The sequence below is a fragment of the Dunckerocampus dactyliophorus genome, chromosome 12 (assembly GCF_027744805.1).
Source record: "Dunckerocampus dactyliophorus isolate RoL2022-P2 chromosome 12, RoL_Ddac_1.1, whole genome shotgun sequence".
Lineage (NCBI taxonomy): Eukaryota > Metazoa > Chordata > Actinopteri > Syngnathiformes > Syngnathidae > Dunckerocampus > Dunckerocampus dactyliophorus.
Genome location: NC_072830.1, coordinates 9,185,560 through 9,200,737, shown reverse-complemented (window position 1 = coordinate 9,200,737; position 15,178 = coordinate 9,185,560). Strand labels below are relative to the sequence as shown.

General features: G+C 44.5%; 2 protein-coding genes across 2 annotated transcripts; both read left to right on the top strand.

Annotated features, from left to right (window-relative positions):
* sst1.1 (somatostatin 1, tandem duplicate 1) lies at positions 1-596 on the top strand. Its single transcript, XM_054794988.1, has 2 exons — positions 1-125; positions 270-596. The coding sequence occupies exons 1-2, from the start codon at positions 12-14 to the stop codon at positions 489-491; spliced, it is 336 nt and encodes a 111-aa protein (XP_054650963.1). The 5' UTR covers positions 1-11; the 3' UTR covers positions 492-596.
* A 4,800-nt stretch (positions 597-5,396) lies between these two features.
* Positions 5,397-12,072, top strand: ece2b (endothelin converting enzyme 2b). The gene is made up of 19 exons (XM_054794947.1): positions 5,397-5,645; positions 7,408-7,494; positions 7,576-7,711; positions 7,796-8,011; positions 8,087-8,211; positions 8,303-8,449; positions 8,647-8,712; positions 8,777-8,965; positions 9,567-9,709; positions 9,824-9,938; positions 10,019-10,129; positions 10,210-10,308; positions 10,384-10,461; positions 10,535-10,638; positions 10,739-10,849; positions 11,025-11,092; positions 11,173-11,363; positions 11,458-11,553; positions 11,639-12,072. The coding sequence occupies exons 1-19, from the start codon at positions 5,613-5,615 to the stop codon at positions 11,813-11,815; spliced, it is 2,292 nt and encodes a 763-aa protein (XP_054650922.1). The 5' UTR covers positions 5,397-5,612; the 3' UTR covers positions 11,816-12,072.
* The last annotated feature ends 3,106 nt before the right edge of the window (positions 12,073-15,178 follow it).

The window sequence follows — 15,178 nt, the reverse complement described above, 5'->3', positions numbered from 1 at the left end:
CACACTTCAGGATGAAGATGCGCTCCTCCTCGCACCTCCTCGTGCTCCTGCTGTCTTTGTGCGCCTCCTGCAGCGTCTTCGCAGTCCCGCGCAGGGATGGCAAACACGTGATGCTCTCCAAAGAGGTGAGACGCACATTTCTTGATTTCATCAAACTTCCTGGAAGTCATGTTCCACATGCTACAAAGTTCTTCAGCCCTCCAGATGTGTGTCCTTGAAAGACGTCCTCGGCGGGTGTCCATGATGTTTCCCATCTTTCTTACATTCAGGACATGTTGCACGCCTCGCTGGCGGAGCTCCTCCTCTCGGACCTCCTGCAGATAGAGAATGAGGTTGTGGAGGAAGACAACTTTGTGGCCGAAGGCGACCCAGAGAAGGTCCATGCGGACCTGGAGAGGGCCACCGGCGTCGGCAGCGGTCCGCTTCTGGCGCCTCGAGAGAGAAAAGCCGGCTGCAAGAATTTCTTCTGGAAAACCTTCACGTCCTGCTGAGCTCCTCGTGCTCCTCCTCCAGAACTTTGACATCTGTCATGTCAGTCGACTTTGGATCAATTGTTCTGATTCTTCTTGACCGCTTTGATGGACTTGTGTGTTTTTTTCCCGGTGGCTTTCAATAAAAGCACTTGGAGACAAACCGAGCGTCTTTGTCCTTCGTCTGTTCGCTCTTGAGCTGTGGGCACTCGCTCCTTCCACCTGCGTCCTTCAAATGAGATAAATTTATGAAGTAAATGTCTTCCATTGTCAAGTAGGAAGAGGTCACATGAGCCTGCAGACTGTTGATAGTGTTCCCATGGTAACAGGCTTTCTTTGCCTGCTTTATCTGCTGCGCTGTGATTGGTCTCACCTCTGACCTTTGACGACACCCCCCTCTTTGTGTTGGTGTGTGTGTGTGTGTGTGCGTGCGTGCGTGATTTGTTGACTCTATGTTGTCATGAATTGTCTGTTTCGCTCGCTCTCTCTCTGACACACACGCTTTCATTGAATGAATATGTTACACTAAAGATGCATCGACATTCAATGGTGACTGTGGCGTGTGTTGTGATGCATGCATAGAGCGCACACACACACACAGTCCAAAATCACACTGACAGGCTAAGGTGAGGTACCTCGGTTTTTGTTATTAATTCGTTCCCAACGGTTCGAAGCGTAGGCCATTTTTCTCGTTAGGAAATAATGTAAAGCCAATTAATTCGTTCCAGACACCCAAAAATATAAACAAAAAATACATTTTATAGTTTTACATGCAGAAAACATTACATGTGAAATCACTATACTGTAAATGAGGACTGAATGGAATTTATTATTGACGCAGAGATGGAATTCAACAGTGTTTCTCACCTTATGTATCTAAGTGATGGTTTTCGCAACTTTTTTGGCCCCATGAGGGTTATTTAGCAGTCTGTTTGTGCAAAAATGCACAAACAGTAAGTCAACAACACGTAGGGTGCTTTGTTTGAGCACTCAATTTTGCGGAAGGATACAGTACCGGGCAAATGGACTAGTACTCTATGCTACGCGCCAATACAGTCCTGACCAAAATCTTAAGACCAGTTGAAAAATTGCTAGAATTTGCATTTTGCACATTTGGATCTTAATGAGGTTTTAAGTAGAGCTACAATATGCAAAAACAAGAAGGGGGAGTGAGACAAAAAGCATTTGGAACTTGTAATTTCAACAACAACAACAACAAAAATTAAATAGGTTGCTTATCACCTGATCAAAAGTTTAAGACCACAGGCTATAAAAAACAAAATCTGCTTCAAATGTTCATTTTCTGTCAGGCATTCACTGTGACGCGGAGTGCGTAGAAAAACAGTATATAATGGGTCCCAAGATGCAGAAGACAAAAGTTGTAATAGAACTAAAAAAAAAAGCTTTAATAGTCTCAGGCTTGAAGGAGCTACGGGACATGTAGCAGAACTGCTCGGGAGATGACCTTGGAAGCGTGGTGTAGCATAGTGATCCTGAGGAATAACTGAGTGCCGAAAACAGCAACAGGTGAGTATAAGTAGGTTTGTTAATTGATGAGCAGCTGCAGCACATCCCGCAGCTCCGCCCAAGGCAGGAGGGACCAGGGTCTAAGTGCAAGACATCAGCATAAGTAAATGCACCATAAACAGAGTAACAGTAAACAATGACCCTAACATACCAGTAGTGTCACAGCAAGGTGTGACATTCACACTGTCATGCCCTCCTGATGGCTAAAGCTAAGAAGCTTTCTCTTTTTGAACGTGGTCGGGTTGTCAAGCTGCTAAGCAAGGCCTCTCGCAGCGTGCCACTGCTGCTGAGGTTGGGAGCAGTAAATCAGTCATTCTAAATTGTTTTAAAGATCGTGAGCATTATGGAACAAAAAAGTCAAGTGGTAGACTTAAAAAATCACACCTGCGCTGAGCCGGAGGATCCAATTGGCTGTCCATCAAGACACAGGGTGGTCTTCGACCCAAATTCAGGGCCCCTACTGATGCCGACTGCAGCGCAATAACCATCAGACTGCATCTGCAGGAAAAGAGTTTAAAAAACAAAAAAACAATTCGAAGACCTCGTCTCCTTCAACGCCACAAAAGTGCCCGTTTAGACTTTGCCAGGGAGCATCAAACATGGGACATTGAAAGGTGGAAAAATTTTATTCTCTGATGAGAACAAATGTAACCTTGATGGTCCAGATGGCTTCCAACGTTACTGGCATGACAAGGAGATCCCACCTGAGATGTTTTCTACACGGCACAGTGGAGGGGGTCCATCATGGTCTGGGGTGCTTTTTCATTCAGTGGAACACTGGAGCTTCAGGTGGTGCAGGGTCGTCAAACGGCGGTTGCTTATGTGCAGATGTTGCAGCGGGCATCCCTCATGACTGAGGGCCCTCGTCTGTGTGGTAACAGCTGGGTTTTTCAACAGGACAACGCTGCAGTTCACAATGCTTGCTTGACCAAGGACTTCTTCAGGGAGAATAACATCTCTCTTTTGGACCATCCTGCATGTTCCCCTCATTTAAATCCCATAGAGAACATTTGGGGATGGATGGCAAGGGAAGTTTATAAAAATAGCCATCAGTTCCAGACAGTTGATGCCCTTCATGAAGCCATCTTCACCACTTGGAGCAATGTTCCCACTAGCCTCCTGGAAACACTCGCATCAAGCATGCCCAAAAGAATTTTTGAAGTAATTAACAAGAACGGTGGAGATACTCATTACTGAGTCCTACTGAGAAGAGTTTTTGTTCTGGTTTGGAGAGTTTTTTGTTATTTTTTGAGCGATGGTCTTAAACTTTTGATCAGTTGATAAACAGCTTATTTCAGTTTAATTGTTGTTTTCAAAAAAATACTTTTTCAAAATGCTTTTTTTTCCTCACACCCCCTTCTTGTTTTTACATATTGTAGCTTTACTTAAAACCTCATTAAGATAGCTCCTCCCATGCCAGTGGACAGTGTGCTGCAACAGATGGCAGGGAGAGGGCAGCAGAGCAGCACCACAACTCATGACACAGTGTATGTTATTCCACTTATACAGTATATTAAATGTATATAGCTAGTGTAGTGTTAATAAAAATAAATAAATAAAAAATAATAAACGATAATAAATAACAAATACTCGTAAATAATACATTAATGATAAATCGTTATAAAAAAACAATAAGGGATAACAATAAATTGTTAATAATAAATAAAAAACAAATCAGTTAGAATAGGAGGCATTACATGAAGACAAGTAAGGCAAAGACATTGAGAATAAATATATACTGTATATATAAATACAAAATGTTTAACTGAATCACCCAATTTATAAGTAGCGTTTGGTATAATTCATGCAACAACTTATTGGTGATGATCAGTGAGGGAAATGTATTAGTTTATATCAGGGGTAGGGAACCTATGGCTCGGGAGCCAGATGTGGCTCTTTTGATGACTGCATCTGGCTCTCAGACATTTCTTAACATGATAAAATGCATTCATTTTAAGTTTTTCGGTGACATTTTAAAGTAAAACATTACAGGAATCACAGTGTTAAAAATTACATTAAAAATATAATATTTCCTATGCATTATAATCCATCCATCCATTTTCTAGCGTAATGTGGGTGGCCACAGCCAATGCCAGCTGTCCTTCCGATATTTTCCGGGTCAGACATCAAAACTCGATTATTATAGGATAATGCGGTAGCCTACCCGGGTCCCCTTTAATCAAATAGACTGCTTGCTAATTCTGCAGAGTCAAACAAGTAGATGGCGAAAAGAAAGAACGATACAGAGTACGCTGCAAAACCTAGTGCTGCACGAGACGTTGCATTAATGGTATGAAGTATTTTATTTATTATTGGTTAGCTTCAGTATAACGTTATTCAAAAGAATAAATTCAGAGACTTAACTTCTAAAATTGAATTGAATACAATATAATTCAATAAACTAAATTGCATGCATTTAGTTGTATTCAATATTAAAAAATATTATATGGCTCTCACAGAAATACATTTTAAAATATGTGGCTTTCATGGCTCTCTTAGCCAAAAAGGTTCCCGACCCGTTTATATTGTTTAATTTGGCATGACGTGTAAACATTGTAAAGTTGTCGATTGTGGATTTTATGAGTTGTGTCTTTTATTTTCCTTGTCGTGCCATCATCAGTCTTTGTCATCAACTACTTGGCTTCCTCTCCGTTGAACCTGAAGTAAATTTTGCATTTGGTTCTCCAAGTGCCTTGAATTTCCTCCCTGCTTCCTTAAGTTGCGTGCTTCCTCGGCCATATGTCAGCCTTGCGTTTTGTCAGATGCTCGTCGCTGTAGACGTTTGTTCTTTTCAGCTTGCTTCCCTGGCTCTGCAATGCCACCTTGTTTTTTTTTTTTTTTTTTTTTTTTTTGGGGGGGGGGGGGGGGGAGGGGGGTGATGGCGGGTGTGGTGTCGTGCCAGACGTTGGAATGTCAGATATCGATGCTGTTGACATCCGCACCCTTTGATTGCAGAAATTTGACCACAGGTTGCTCTGTTGAAGCAACATCAACGTGTGTGCATCCAATAGGGGGAGCGCTTATCTAATTCACCCATTGAACTTCTCCTGGTCACGTGACATTCATCTATTAAACCTCATCATTTGACTTCCTGTTTATTCATCGTTCAACTTTATATTCATTTATTTAATTTGCTCTTCAAACTGAGCTACCATTCTATTTGTCATGCTAGCTGATGGAAAGATTAATAAATTAATACATGTTTAGAAATATACACACAAACAGGACCAGCATTAACCAAAAATGCAGATAAATATGCTAATTTCAGATATAAAAAAAATCAGTTACTCCACAGTTGTATAGAAGTACATACGTATTTTATAGAAGTACATACGTACACATGGATAGATCGCAATTGAGTGGGTGGGGGATGGCGAGTGACGTAGTCGATGACGTCAACCTGTGTGTCGGGGTGTGTTTGTTTGTGAGAGGAAGAGGCTGGCTGATGTTGGGCGGGTCTGAGGAGAGACAAGGCGCCGCTGCTGCTGCTCCCACAAAAAGAGAAGACGAAGAAGAAGGACGTACACACCGGAACACGGACGCTCCAACAGCCGGGAGGATGGACCGGCGGAGCAGCCGTCGGTAGCGCTCTGTTTTCGGTGAAGGAGCTCCAGGATGAGCGTAGCGCTGCAGGACCTCCGGAACACCGTGAGTGCACGCACGCGTACGCGCACACACACGCTCGCGCATGCGATGCTGCAAATTGCTGACGACCTATTCATCATTGCTCCTGATGACGTCACATCAGAGGGGAACAAGTGCTTTGGTAATGATGTCATTGACGTGATGTAATCAAATCAGAGGTCTCTCTCACACACACACACACACACACACAATCACCCTAAGCTTGACCTTTGCACTGTCACTAGCTAATATCAGAAAAAGTCTACATCCTGTTTGACTGATGAAATAAGGAAATGATCAAAGGTTGGTTTAGGAAATGCTCTGGACCGGTTGATCCACTTTTTCTATTTTAAAAGGAGAAGACAGGATGCGGGGCATGAGGTGCGGAACGCCCTGCAGCTGTCAGTCACATTAGTGTGACAGTTTGTTAACATTAGCGGTAAGCGTAAACACACACACACACACACACACACACACACACACACACACAGCTGTGTGTGTGTGTGGGCAGCAGGGTCAGGCCTTTCAGTTTCCCGTCTGCAGCTCTCCAACGTCCTGTCTCAAGACACCCAACTTCATGAGAAACAAAAGAAAACCTCACTCGCCTCACTCTCTTCTCCTCACTCCATCTTCATCAGCACAATCTCATTACTGTATGCCATCCTCATCTTCTTCTTCTACGTCTTTATCGGTGGAGTAGATGAACGCAAACACCATAGGAAGTTCATAGCTGGTAGGTCAGAGTGTACAGTATATGCTGCGTACTTTACAGCAGCGGTGTCCAGCTTGTTTTTTTATTGGCCAAGTAGTGCACATGTATTTCATGTATTTATTGTCTCATACATACAACAGTAATATTTACTGTACATACTGTAAGTGGTTATTTACATGAGACTCCCTGGACTACTGTATGTAAATACACAATATTATTATATTATTATTATTATATACATAATATTATTTCATCTTCATCACCTTCATGTCATGTGTTTCCATGGCAGCTCAGATGGGGGATGGGGGGTCAGTGAAAGGTCAACTCTGACTGCGCGTGTGTGTGTGTCGTGTCCCCTATGCTGCACTATGACGCACTTTAGTGAATGTCGCCTTTGTGTTTTATTCCAAATAGGACAAAAATAAAAGTACTGAAATACTTAAAAATGAAGACTTACAAATACTGAAATACTTTAGACACTTAAAAATACTTGAAAACTTACAAATGCTGTCTGATTTTTCCCCTCCTTTGTGGTACTGATTTATTCTGATTCTTATTTTGTTTAGATTTTTTCTTAATGTATTCTGATTTTTTTCCTTATTGTAATGTGATTCTTGTCTGATTTTATCCTGATTCCACTGTGATGCTCTTATCCTTGTTCTACTCTGATTTGATCATGATTCTATTCTAATTGTATTGTCATTCTTAAGAAAAACACCTAAAAATACTCAAAAGCTTAAAAATACTGTCCATTTTCTGTCCCTCAAACTTTGTGGTACTCGTTGACCACATTGTGATTTTAATTATTCTTCTATTTTGATTTTTCTTATTGTATTCTGATTCTAGTCTGATTTGATCTTGATTCCCTTGTGACGCTATCTTATTCTATTCTGATTTTATTCTTATTCTATTCTGATTTTATTCTTAGTCTATTCTGATTCTGTTCTTATTCTATAGTAATTTTATTCTTATTCTATTCTGATTCTGTTCTTATTCTAATTTTATTCTTGCTCTATTGGGATTTTATTCTGATTCTATTGTGACTCTGACGGCGACTGTCTGGCATGGTTGCAGATGTCCAGCTACAAGAGGGCCACTCTGGAAGAGGACGAAGTGTCAGACGTTGCGGCTGAGGCGGCCTCGTCTCCGGACAGAGTGGAGGTCAGTGAATGCAACACGCCGAAGCTCGAACCGTCGACTTGAGTCTCGTGGGCAACGTGGTCGTGGTCGTGTCTCTTGCAGTTGGGTTTCAGGAAGACGGGTGTGGACGTTCTGGGCAGAAGAACCAGGCTGGAGTTTGTGCTGTCGTTCCTGCTGCTCACCACCCTGCTGGCTCTGCTAGGCTGTTTGCTGGCCCTTGGACTGGGTCTCGGCCCAGGTAACGACTCACATCAGTGGGGCGTTGCTCCGCCCCTCCAGCTGTCCCTCTCTCTGATTTCACCCGTTCTCTGATGGCGACCAGGCACTGGGCGTGGCCTGTGCCTTACGGAGGCGTGTGTGAAGGTGGCCAGTCAGATGGTGGAGGCCATGGATCGCAGCGTTGACCCCTGCCAGGACTTCTACCAGTTTGCCTGCGGGGGCTGGATGCGGAAGAACCCACTTCCTGATGGACGCTCGCGCTGGTCCACCTTCAACAGCATCTGGGAGCAGAATCAAGCGCTCCTCAAGCACTTGCTGGGTGAGGCAACCGGTGGTGAACCAGGGTCTTGGTTTGGTAAGAACTCTGAACCAGACTTCTGGTCTTTCCAATCAGAGAACGGGACGTTTAACGGCAGCAGCGAGGCAGAGAAGAAGACTCAGTCCTATTACCTGTCCTGTCTCAATACCCAAAGGATTGAGGAACTTGGGGCACAGCCTCTCATCGACCTCATCACCAAGGTAAGCAACTAAAGCCCCGGGTGTCCCATCAGGTGTTTTGTCCGACTCCCAGCCGTGCGCCCATCTTCAAGTGTGGGGTTCTGTGCTTAAGATTGGGGGCTGGAACATGACAGGCCCCTGGGAGAAGGACAACTTCATGGAGGTTCTGAAGACGGTTTCGGGGCCGTACCGAGCGCAGCCATTCTTCAGCGTGGGAGTCAGCGCCGACCCAAAGAACTCCAACAGCAATGTCATCCAGGTGAAAGACGCCGGCAGTCCGTAACAAACCAAACCTTTACCTTTCAAGGATGAAGATGGCTAATTTAGTGATTGGTATCAGAACCAACAGGAAGGTGGGATACATCTGATGTAGGCCACATTTAACTCGTCAGACGCCTCAACACAACTAGCTGGACCAGCTGGGACCTAAATGTCATGTTTCACTCACCCATCCAGGTGGACCAATCAGGGCTCTTCCTGCCGTCCCGGGACTATTACCTCAACAAGACAGCCAATGAGAAGGTGAGAATTGTCGGCCCGAGCGGTCAGTGTCCAGTACGACTGACGTTCTCCCTGCTCCGTCCAGGTCTTATTGGCGTACCTGGACTACATGGTGGAACTAGGCATGCTGCTGGGGGGGGCCAGGACCTCCACCCAACTTCAAATGCAGCAGATTCTGGACTTTGAGACGGCCCTGGCCAACATCACCGTTCCGCAGGACCAACGTCGAGATGAAGAGAAGATCTACCACAAAGTGACCATCTCCGAGCTGCAGGTGAGGTGGGCGGGTCCTTGAGAGCAAACAAAGAACGTTCCTGGTCGTGCTTGCTACTGTCAGCTCAGTGGTCTGCACAGCTCGGTTATTAGGGTCACCACGGCAACTGTTGCTAGGAGCTGTTGCTATATGACTGCATCCCCTTAGAAAGCAATTTATTACATAACCTCAGTGGAGGCATCAGCTGTGGAACATCGCACACACAAAGTGCAGTCCAATGGTCAGAAACCATTTTGAGGTCAAGATGTAAGTCCAAATGAAAAGCCATGCAGAAATAAACCACTTGCGTGAAGACATGCAAATATGAAACAGAAATTGTTTTTCATTTGTTTTTCTTCTTGTCGTCTCCCTGGCAGCATGGCCTAGCAACATAAGTCAGACCCATGATAAAGTTAACAAAAGTATGACATTTATTGCAAAATCAATACCCCCCAATACCCCCTAATGAGGAGAAGCGGGATAGAAAATGGATGGATGCTCTTGCTGGCTGTCAACAATTGGGAGGCGGAAAGCCACAAGCAACACAGCACAAATCAACAAGGAAGCCACAAAGAAAGTGCCAAAATAAAAGCTCCACATCTCTGCGTGTGCTTGTTTTCAGACGCTGGCGCCGGCAGTCGACTGGCTGGACTTCCTCTCGTCGTCTTTGTTGCCCCTGGAGCTGAATGACAGCGAACCCGTCGTCGTCTACGCCCGAGAATATCTGCAACAAGTCTCGGAACTCATCAACCGGACGGAGCACAGGTGACCGCCCACACAGTCACTCAGTTAGAGCCGCTGAAGGTCTGCTGCCCCCTTCTGCCAATCACAGTTACTGCGGGTACTGATGTTCATCTGTGAGTGTGTGTGTGTGTCCAGTCTGTTGAATAATTACATGATATGGACGCTGGTTCAGAAGAGCGTCGCCAGTCTGGACCAACGTTTTGAGAACGCTCAGGATAAATTACTGGAAAGTCTGTACGGGACGAAGAAGGTAGTCATCACCATGTTACTCGTATTACCAGAAGTAGTACACTGACTATTATTTTGAAATGAGTAATGTGTGTGTTGCAGTCGTGCACGCCGCGCTGGCAGACGTGTATCGGGAACACTGACGACACTCTGGGCTTTGCACTGGGGGCACTCTTTGTCAAAGCCACCTTTGACAAGCACAGCAAGGAAATTGTGAGTTAAATTGTGTCAAAGGGGGTCAAAAGGGGATGCTTTTTGTTGCTTACCTGGTCAGAAGTGTTGTTCTTTGTTAGGCTGAGGAGATGATTAACGAAATCCGTGCCGCATTCAAACAAGCTTTGGACCGACTCAACTGGATGGATGACGACACAAGACAAGCTGCTAAAGACAAGGCACACACACGCTCACACGCACACGCACGCAAAACATAAGTGGTGCTGATTGACGTGTGTTCATTGTGCCATTAGGCCGATGCCATTTACGACATGATCGGCTTCCCAGAATTCATCATGGACGCTAAAGAACTGGACGATGTTTATGACGGCGTGAGTGACACACACCGACACCGCGACAGAAGACAGGATGGACGTGTCGAACTTGTCTTCTTGTGTGTTTCAGTATGACGTTTCAGAGGACAGTTTCTTCCAGAACATGCTGAACTTCTACAACTTCTCTTCAAGAGTCATGGCTGACCAATTGAGGAAGACTCCCAACAAAGACCAGTGAGAACACACTGCCCACACTAAGAACAACACACACTGGCACTGAAACACTAAGGCTTTTTTTTCCTCTCCTTGTCTCCTCTGTCCTGTTGTGGTCCAGGTGGAGCATGACTCCGCCCACAGTCAACGCCTACTACATGCCGACAAAGAATGGCATCGTCTTCCCAGCTGGGATTCTTCAAGCTCCTTTCTACGCTCGAGATCATCCCAAGTTTGTTTTTTGTTGTATTTACTCTTTTGAAGTCATTAAAGCCACATTGATGCGTTGCTATGATGCAAAAGTCTGTTTGACACAGCTGGTCCACGACGGAAGACTTTGTTATGCTTGGCTGCCATCTGGACTTCTTGTCATCACTCTTAAAAGCTCTTGTGTGTTTGTGCTGAAGGGCTTTGAACTTCGGGGGCATCGGGGTGGTCATGGGTCACGAGCTCACGCACGCCTTTGACGACCAAGGTGAGGGTGGACCTGTTGGCGCTTGGTCGGGACGATACAAATAATGGTGGTGAGCGAACAATACTTTGAACTGGGTGCAGGTCGCGAGTACGACAAGGAGGGCAACCTGAAGCCGTGGTGGCGCAACTCATCAGTGGAAGCCTTCCGCCAGAGGACCGAGTGCATGGTGGACCAGTACAACGGCTACACCGTCAATGGCGAGCACGTCAATGGGAAACAGACTCTGGGAGAAAACATCGCCGATAATGGAGGCTTGAAGGCCGCCTATCACGTTAGTCCTGGACTCACCTCACATAGAACCAAAGACACTTAACGACTCACAACTTGACAGATGTCTTCATTCGTGACAACATGTTTGTCTTCAGGCCTACCAGACGTGGGTCCACAAGAACGGAGATGAGAAGAGACTTCCCGCTGTGAACCTGACCAACGACCAGCTCTTCTTCGTTGGTTTTGCTCAGGTGACGACAAAGATCAATCTTGACATGAGAAAGTCTCCGTCCAGTTGTTTTCTCTGATTTCACAAAACACCGGTCTGTTTTCCAGGTGTGGTGCTCGGTTCGAACACCAGAGAGCGCCCACGAGGGCTTGGTGACCGACCCACACAGCCCGCCTCGCTACCGCGTAATCGGCACACTCACTAACTCCCCCGACTTTAGCCGCCATTTCAACTGCCCTTCGGGAACGCCCATGAACACTGGAAGGCGCTGCGAGGTCTGGTAGAACTTTTGTTAGCGTTGAGGCTGATCAGTCTTGTCTTCATGAACTTGACGAGTTAACGAGGTGTTGACGAAAGCAGCTACGTAATTCACTTCCTGTCTGGAAACAAGATGGACGCAGTGGAGTTCGCCTTGTTGGACTGATGAAGATGGCAATGAAGCCCAGAGATTTGATTTCCGTTCATACTTTCATGTAACTTGCTCTGCCTGATGACATCACTGTGATGATGACCTCTGAAAATATGAACTCTTACAGCCTGATTCACGACTTTGTGTCCTTTTCAGTCGTTAGAGGCCCCCTTCCTCTTGGAGGGGTTCTGTGTCTTTGTGCATTTCAGTCGACATTTGCATTTGATTTAAGGGGAATTTTATGGAAAATAAGGATATTTCTCGAGCTGGGTTTTCCACCACCATCCATTGTTGTCGCAGATTGCTGTGCCTCAAGCGTGGATACTGTCTCCATTGTCACCCGCACTATTGAAGAGGTTTTTTTTGGATGACAGTAAATATATGGGAAAACTACACTCCTGATCAAAATTTTAAGACCAGTTGAAAAATTGCAAGAATTTGCATTTTGCACAGTTGGATCTTAAGGAGGTTCTAAGTAGAGCTTCAAAAAGAAGAAATGGGAGTGAGAAAAACAAATTAAGCAATTTATTGCAAACAAGCATTAAACTGAAATAGGCTGTTCATCAAAAGTTTAAGACCATAGCTACAAAAAAAACAAACAAAACTGAAATTTTCAAGAAAAGAGTCAGTAATGAGTAGCTGTGCCATTCTCGTTAATCGGCTGAAAAATTGGTTTGCGTATGCCTGATTCCAGCGTTTCCAGGAGGCTAGTGAGAATGTTGCTCCAGGTGGTGAGGATGGCTTCACAGAGGGCATCCACTGTCTGAAACTGATGTCCGTTTTTGCAAACTTCCCTTGTCATTCATCCCATTATGTTCTCACTTGGATTTAGTTCAGGGGAACACACAGGATGATCCAAAAGAGTGAGGTTATTCCTCAGGAAGAAGTCCTTTTTCAGGCGGGCATTGTGAAGTGCAGCGTTGTCCTGTTGAAAAAGTCATTACCACACAGACGAGGGGGCCTTCAGTCATGAGGTATTCCCCAAGCAACATCTCCACATAGCCATCTGCCGTTCGACGCCCCTGCACAACCTGAAGCTCCATTGTTCCATTGAAGAACAAAGCACCCCAGATCATGATGGCGACCCCTCCACTGTGGAAAACATCCCAGGTAGGATCTCCTTGTCGTGACAGTATTCACACACAGGAATTTCTCTTGGAGATTATCTAGTAACATTGGAAGACATCAGAACTGTCAAGCTTACATTTTTCTCATCAGAGAAAACTTTCTTCCACCTTTCAGTGTCTCAAATTTGGTGCTCTCGTGCAAATTCCAAATGGGCAATTTTGTGGCGTTAAAGGAGATGAGGCCTTTGAAGAAGTGTTTTGTTCTTAAAAGCCTTCTTTTGTAGATGCCATCTGATGATTACTGGACTGCACTCGGCACCGGTAATCTTCATTTGTGCCGAGGAGGGTCCCTCGTCTTGATGGACAGCCAATTGGATCCTCCGGATCAGGGCCGGTGACATTTTTTCTGGTCTACCATTTGACTTTTTTGTTCCATAACCCTCTGGACGATTGAAGAAGTTTCAAATGACTGTCTTACTGCGTCCAAACTCAGCAGCAATGGCGCGCTGTGAGAGGCCTTGCTTATGCAGCTGCAGAATCCGACCGCGTTCAAAGAGAGAAAGCTTTTTTGCCTTTGCCATCAAGAGAGCATGACAGTGTGAATACCTGACAATCACGTTCAATTCACATTTTTGCCAAGATTTTTAAAGGCTGTGGTCTTAAACTTTTGATCAGCTAATACACAACCTTTTTAACTTTAATGCTTGTTTGCAGTAAATTGCTTAGTCAGTTTTTTTTTTTTTTGCATTTTGAAGCTCTACTCAGAACCTTCAAATTAAATTTTTCAACTGGTCAAGTTCAAATGTATTTAAACGGGAGAGCGACAGGAAAAAAAGGAAAACTATGGGACTGTCCTGTGGGAAACGGGAGGGTTGACAGGCATGTCATGGTGACTGACACACATCTTGTTACTATCTTGTTACTTAAGTGGCACCATTGTCACCTGGGGTATTGAAGAGTTTTGTTTTTTTTTTATCACTGTTAATACAAAGGAAATGTACAAGAAACCATTTGAGAGGGAGCACGACGGGAAAGAAGGGCAAAATACGGGAGTTTCCCGGGGAAAACGGGAGGGTTGACAGGTATGTCATGGCGACCATTGTTACCTGCAGTAATGAATAGATTTTTGGGGAGATGACAGTTAAAAATACGGGAAATTTACGGGAAACTATTTAAACGGGAGGGCGATGGGAAAGAAGGGTAAAATAGGATTTCCGGGGAAAATGGGAGGCTTGACAAGTATGGGGATGATGCCACGCGAGCACGGGAAGAACATACAGGCACCACACCAGTGTTGGGGGTAACACCATTCATTGTTGTTTCCCAGAAAAAGGTAATGTAATTAATTACTATTTCAAACGTTACAGTGCCGTTACCGTTAACGACAGTGAAATATGGTGGGTTATTATGCACTGATATCTACGGTAATCCCTAGATTCCCACTTTGCGCTTCAAATTTTGCAGCTTCACTGTTTCATAATTTTTCAAAAATATGTTAATAAATCATGCTGATTTGTGTTTGAATACGGCTTATTATTAGTCAAAAATATGCATATTTAAGCAATTTTTTGTTTAAATGAAGCATTTTCAAGCATAAAAATGGCTAAATGATGTAATATACAAATATAAGGAATTCAGAAGACAGTTGTGATAATATGTAATATTCCACACTGGCCACTAGGTGTAAGGAAAGTTACTGTAATGTTGGGTGAGACACAAAAGCACCAGACTTGCTAGCGAGAACAACAGGCTTTTAGTGCAAGTTACAATGATCTCACAACAGGCACGATAACATGGGCTACTGGATACCTTAACCCACGCCAAGTTAAAACACAAGATGTCACTTCCTGTCCGCCCCCACTCAGCTACCCTAACACCGGAACGCAGTCATAGCAACACACTTATTTACAGTCGTCCCTTGTGTATCGTGGTTAATTGGTTCCAGACCGAACACGATAAGTGAATTTCTGCAAATTCGATATTCCAAAGTGTTATTGTATCCGTGTCCCGTCCTCTGAGTGTGATGTATTCTGCTCGCAAGGCTCTTCGCACAGGCATGTTATCACTGCGATGTCTAATCTAATCTAGTGTTATGAATAACGAACATGAGGTAGACTTGCAACTTGTAACCATTTGGGCTTTGTGTAATTATATTGAAATAAAAACAGTTT

What these genes read in the sequence shown, in the direction of transcription:
- ece2b (XM_054794947.1), top strand. Translation starts at nt 5,613, where the DNA reads ATGAGCGTAGCGCTGCAGGACCTCCGGAACACC. An exon ending in TGACCATCTCCGAGCTGCAG is followed by an intron (nt 8,966 to 9,566) that starts GTGAGGTGGGCG and finishes GCTTGTTTTCAG; the next exon opens with ACGCTGGCGCCGGCAGTCGA. An exon ending in GCTTGAAGGCCGCCTATCAC is followed by an intron (nt 11,364 to 11,457) that starts GTTAGTCCTGGA and finishes GTTTGTCTTCAG; the next exon opens with GCCTACCAGACGTGGGTCCA.
- sst1.1 (XM_054794988.1), top strand. Translation starts at nt 12, where the DNA reads ATGAAGATGCGCTCCTCCTCGCACCTCCTCGTGCTCCTGCTGTCTTTG. An exon ending in ACGTGATGCTCTCCAAAGAG is followed by an intron (nt 126 to 269) that starts GTGAGACGCACA and finishes TCTTACATTCAG; the next exon opens with GACATGTTGCACGCCTCGCT.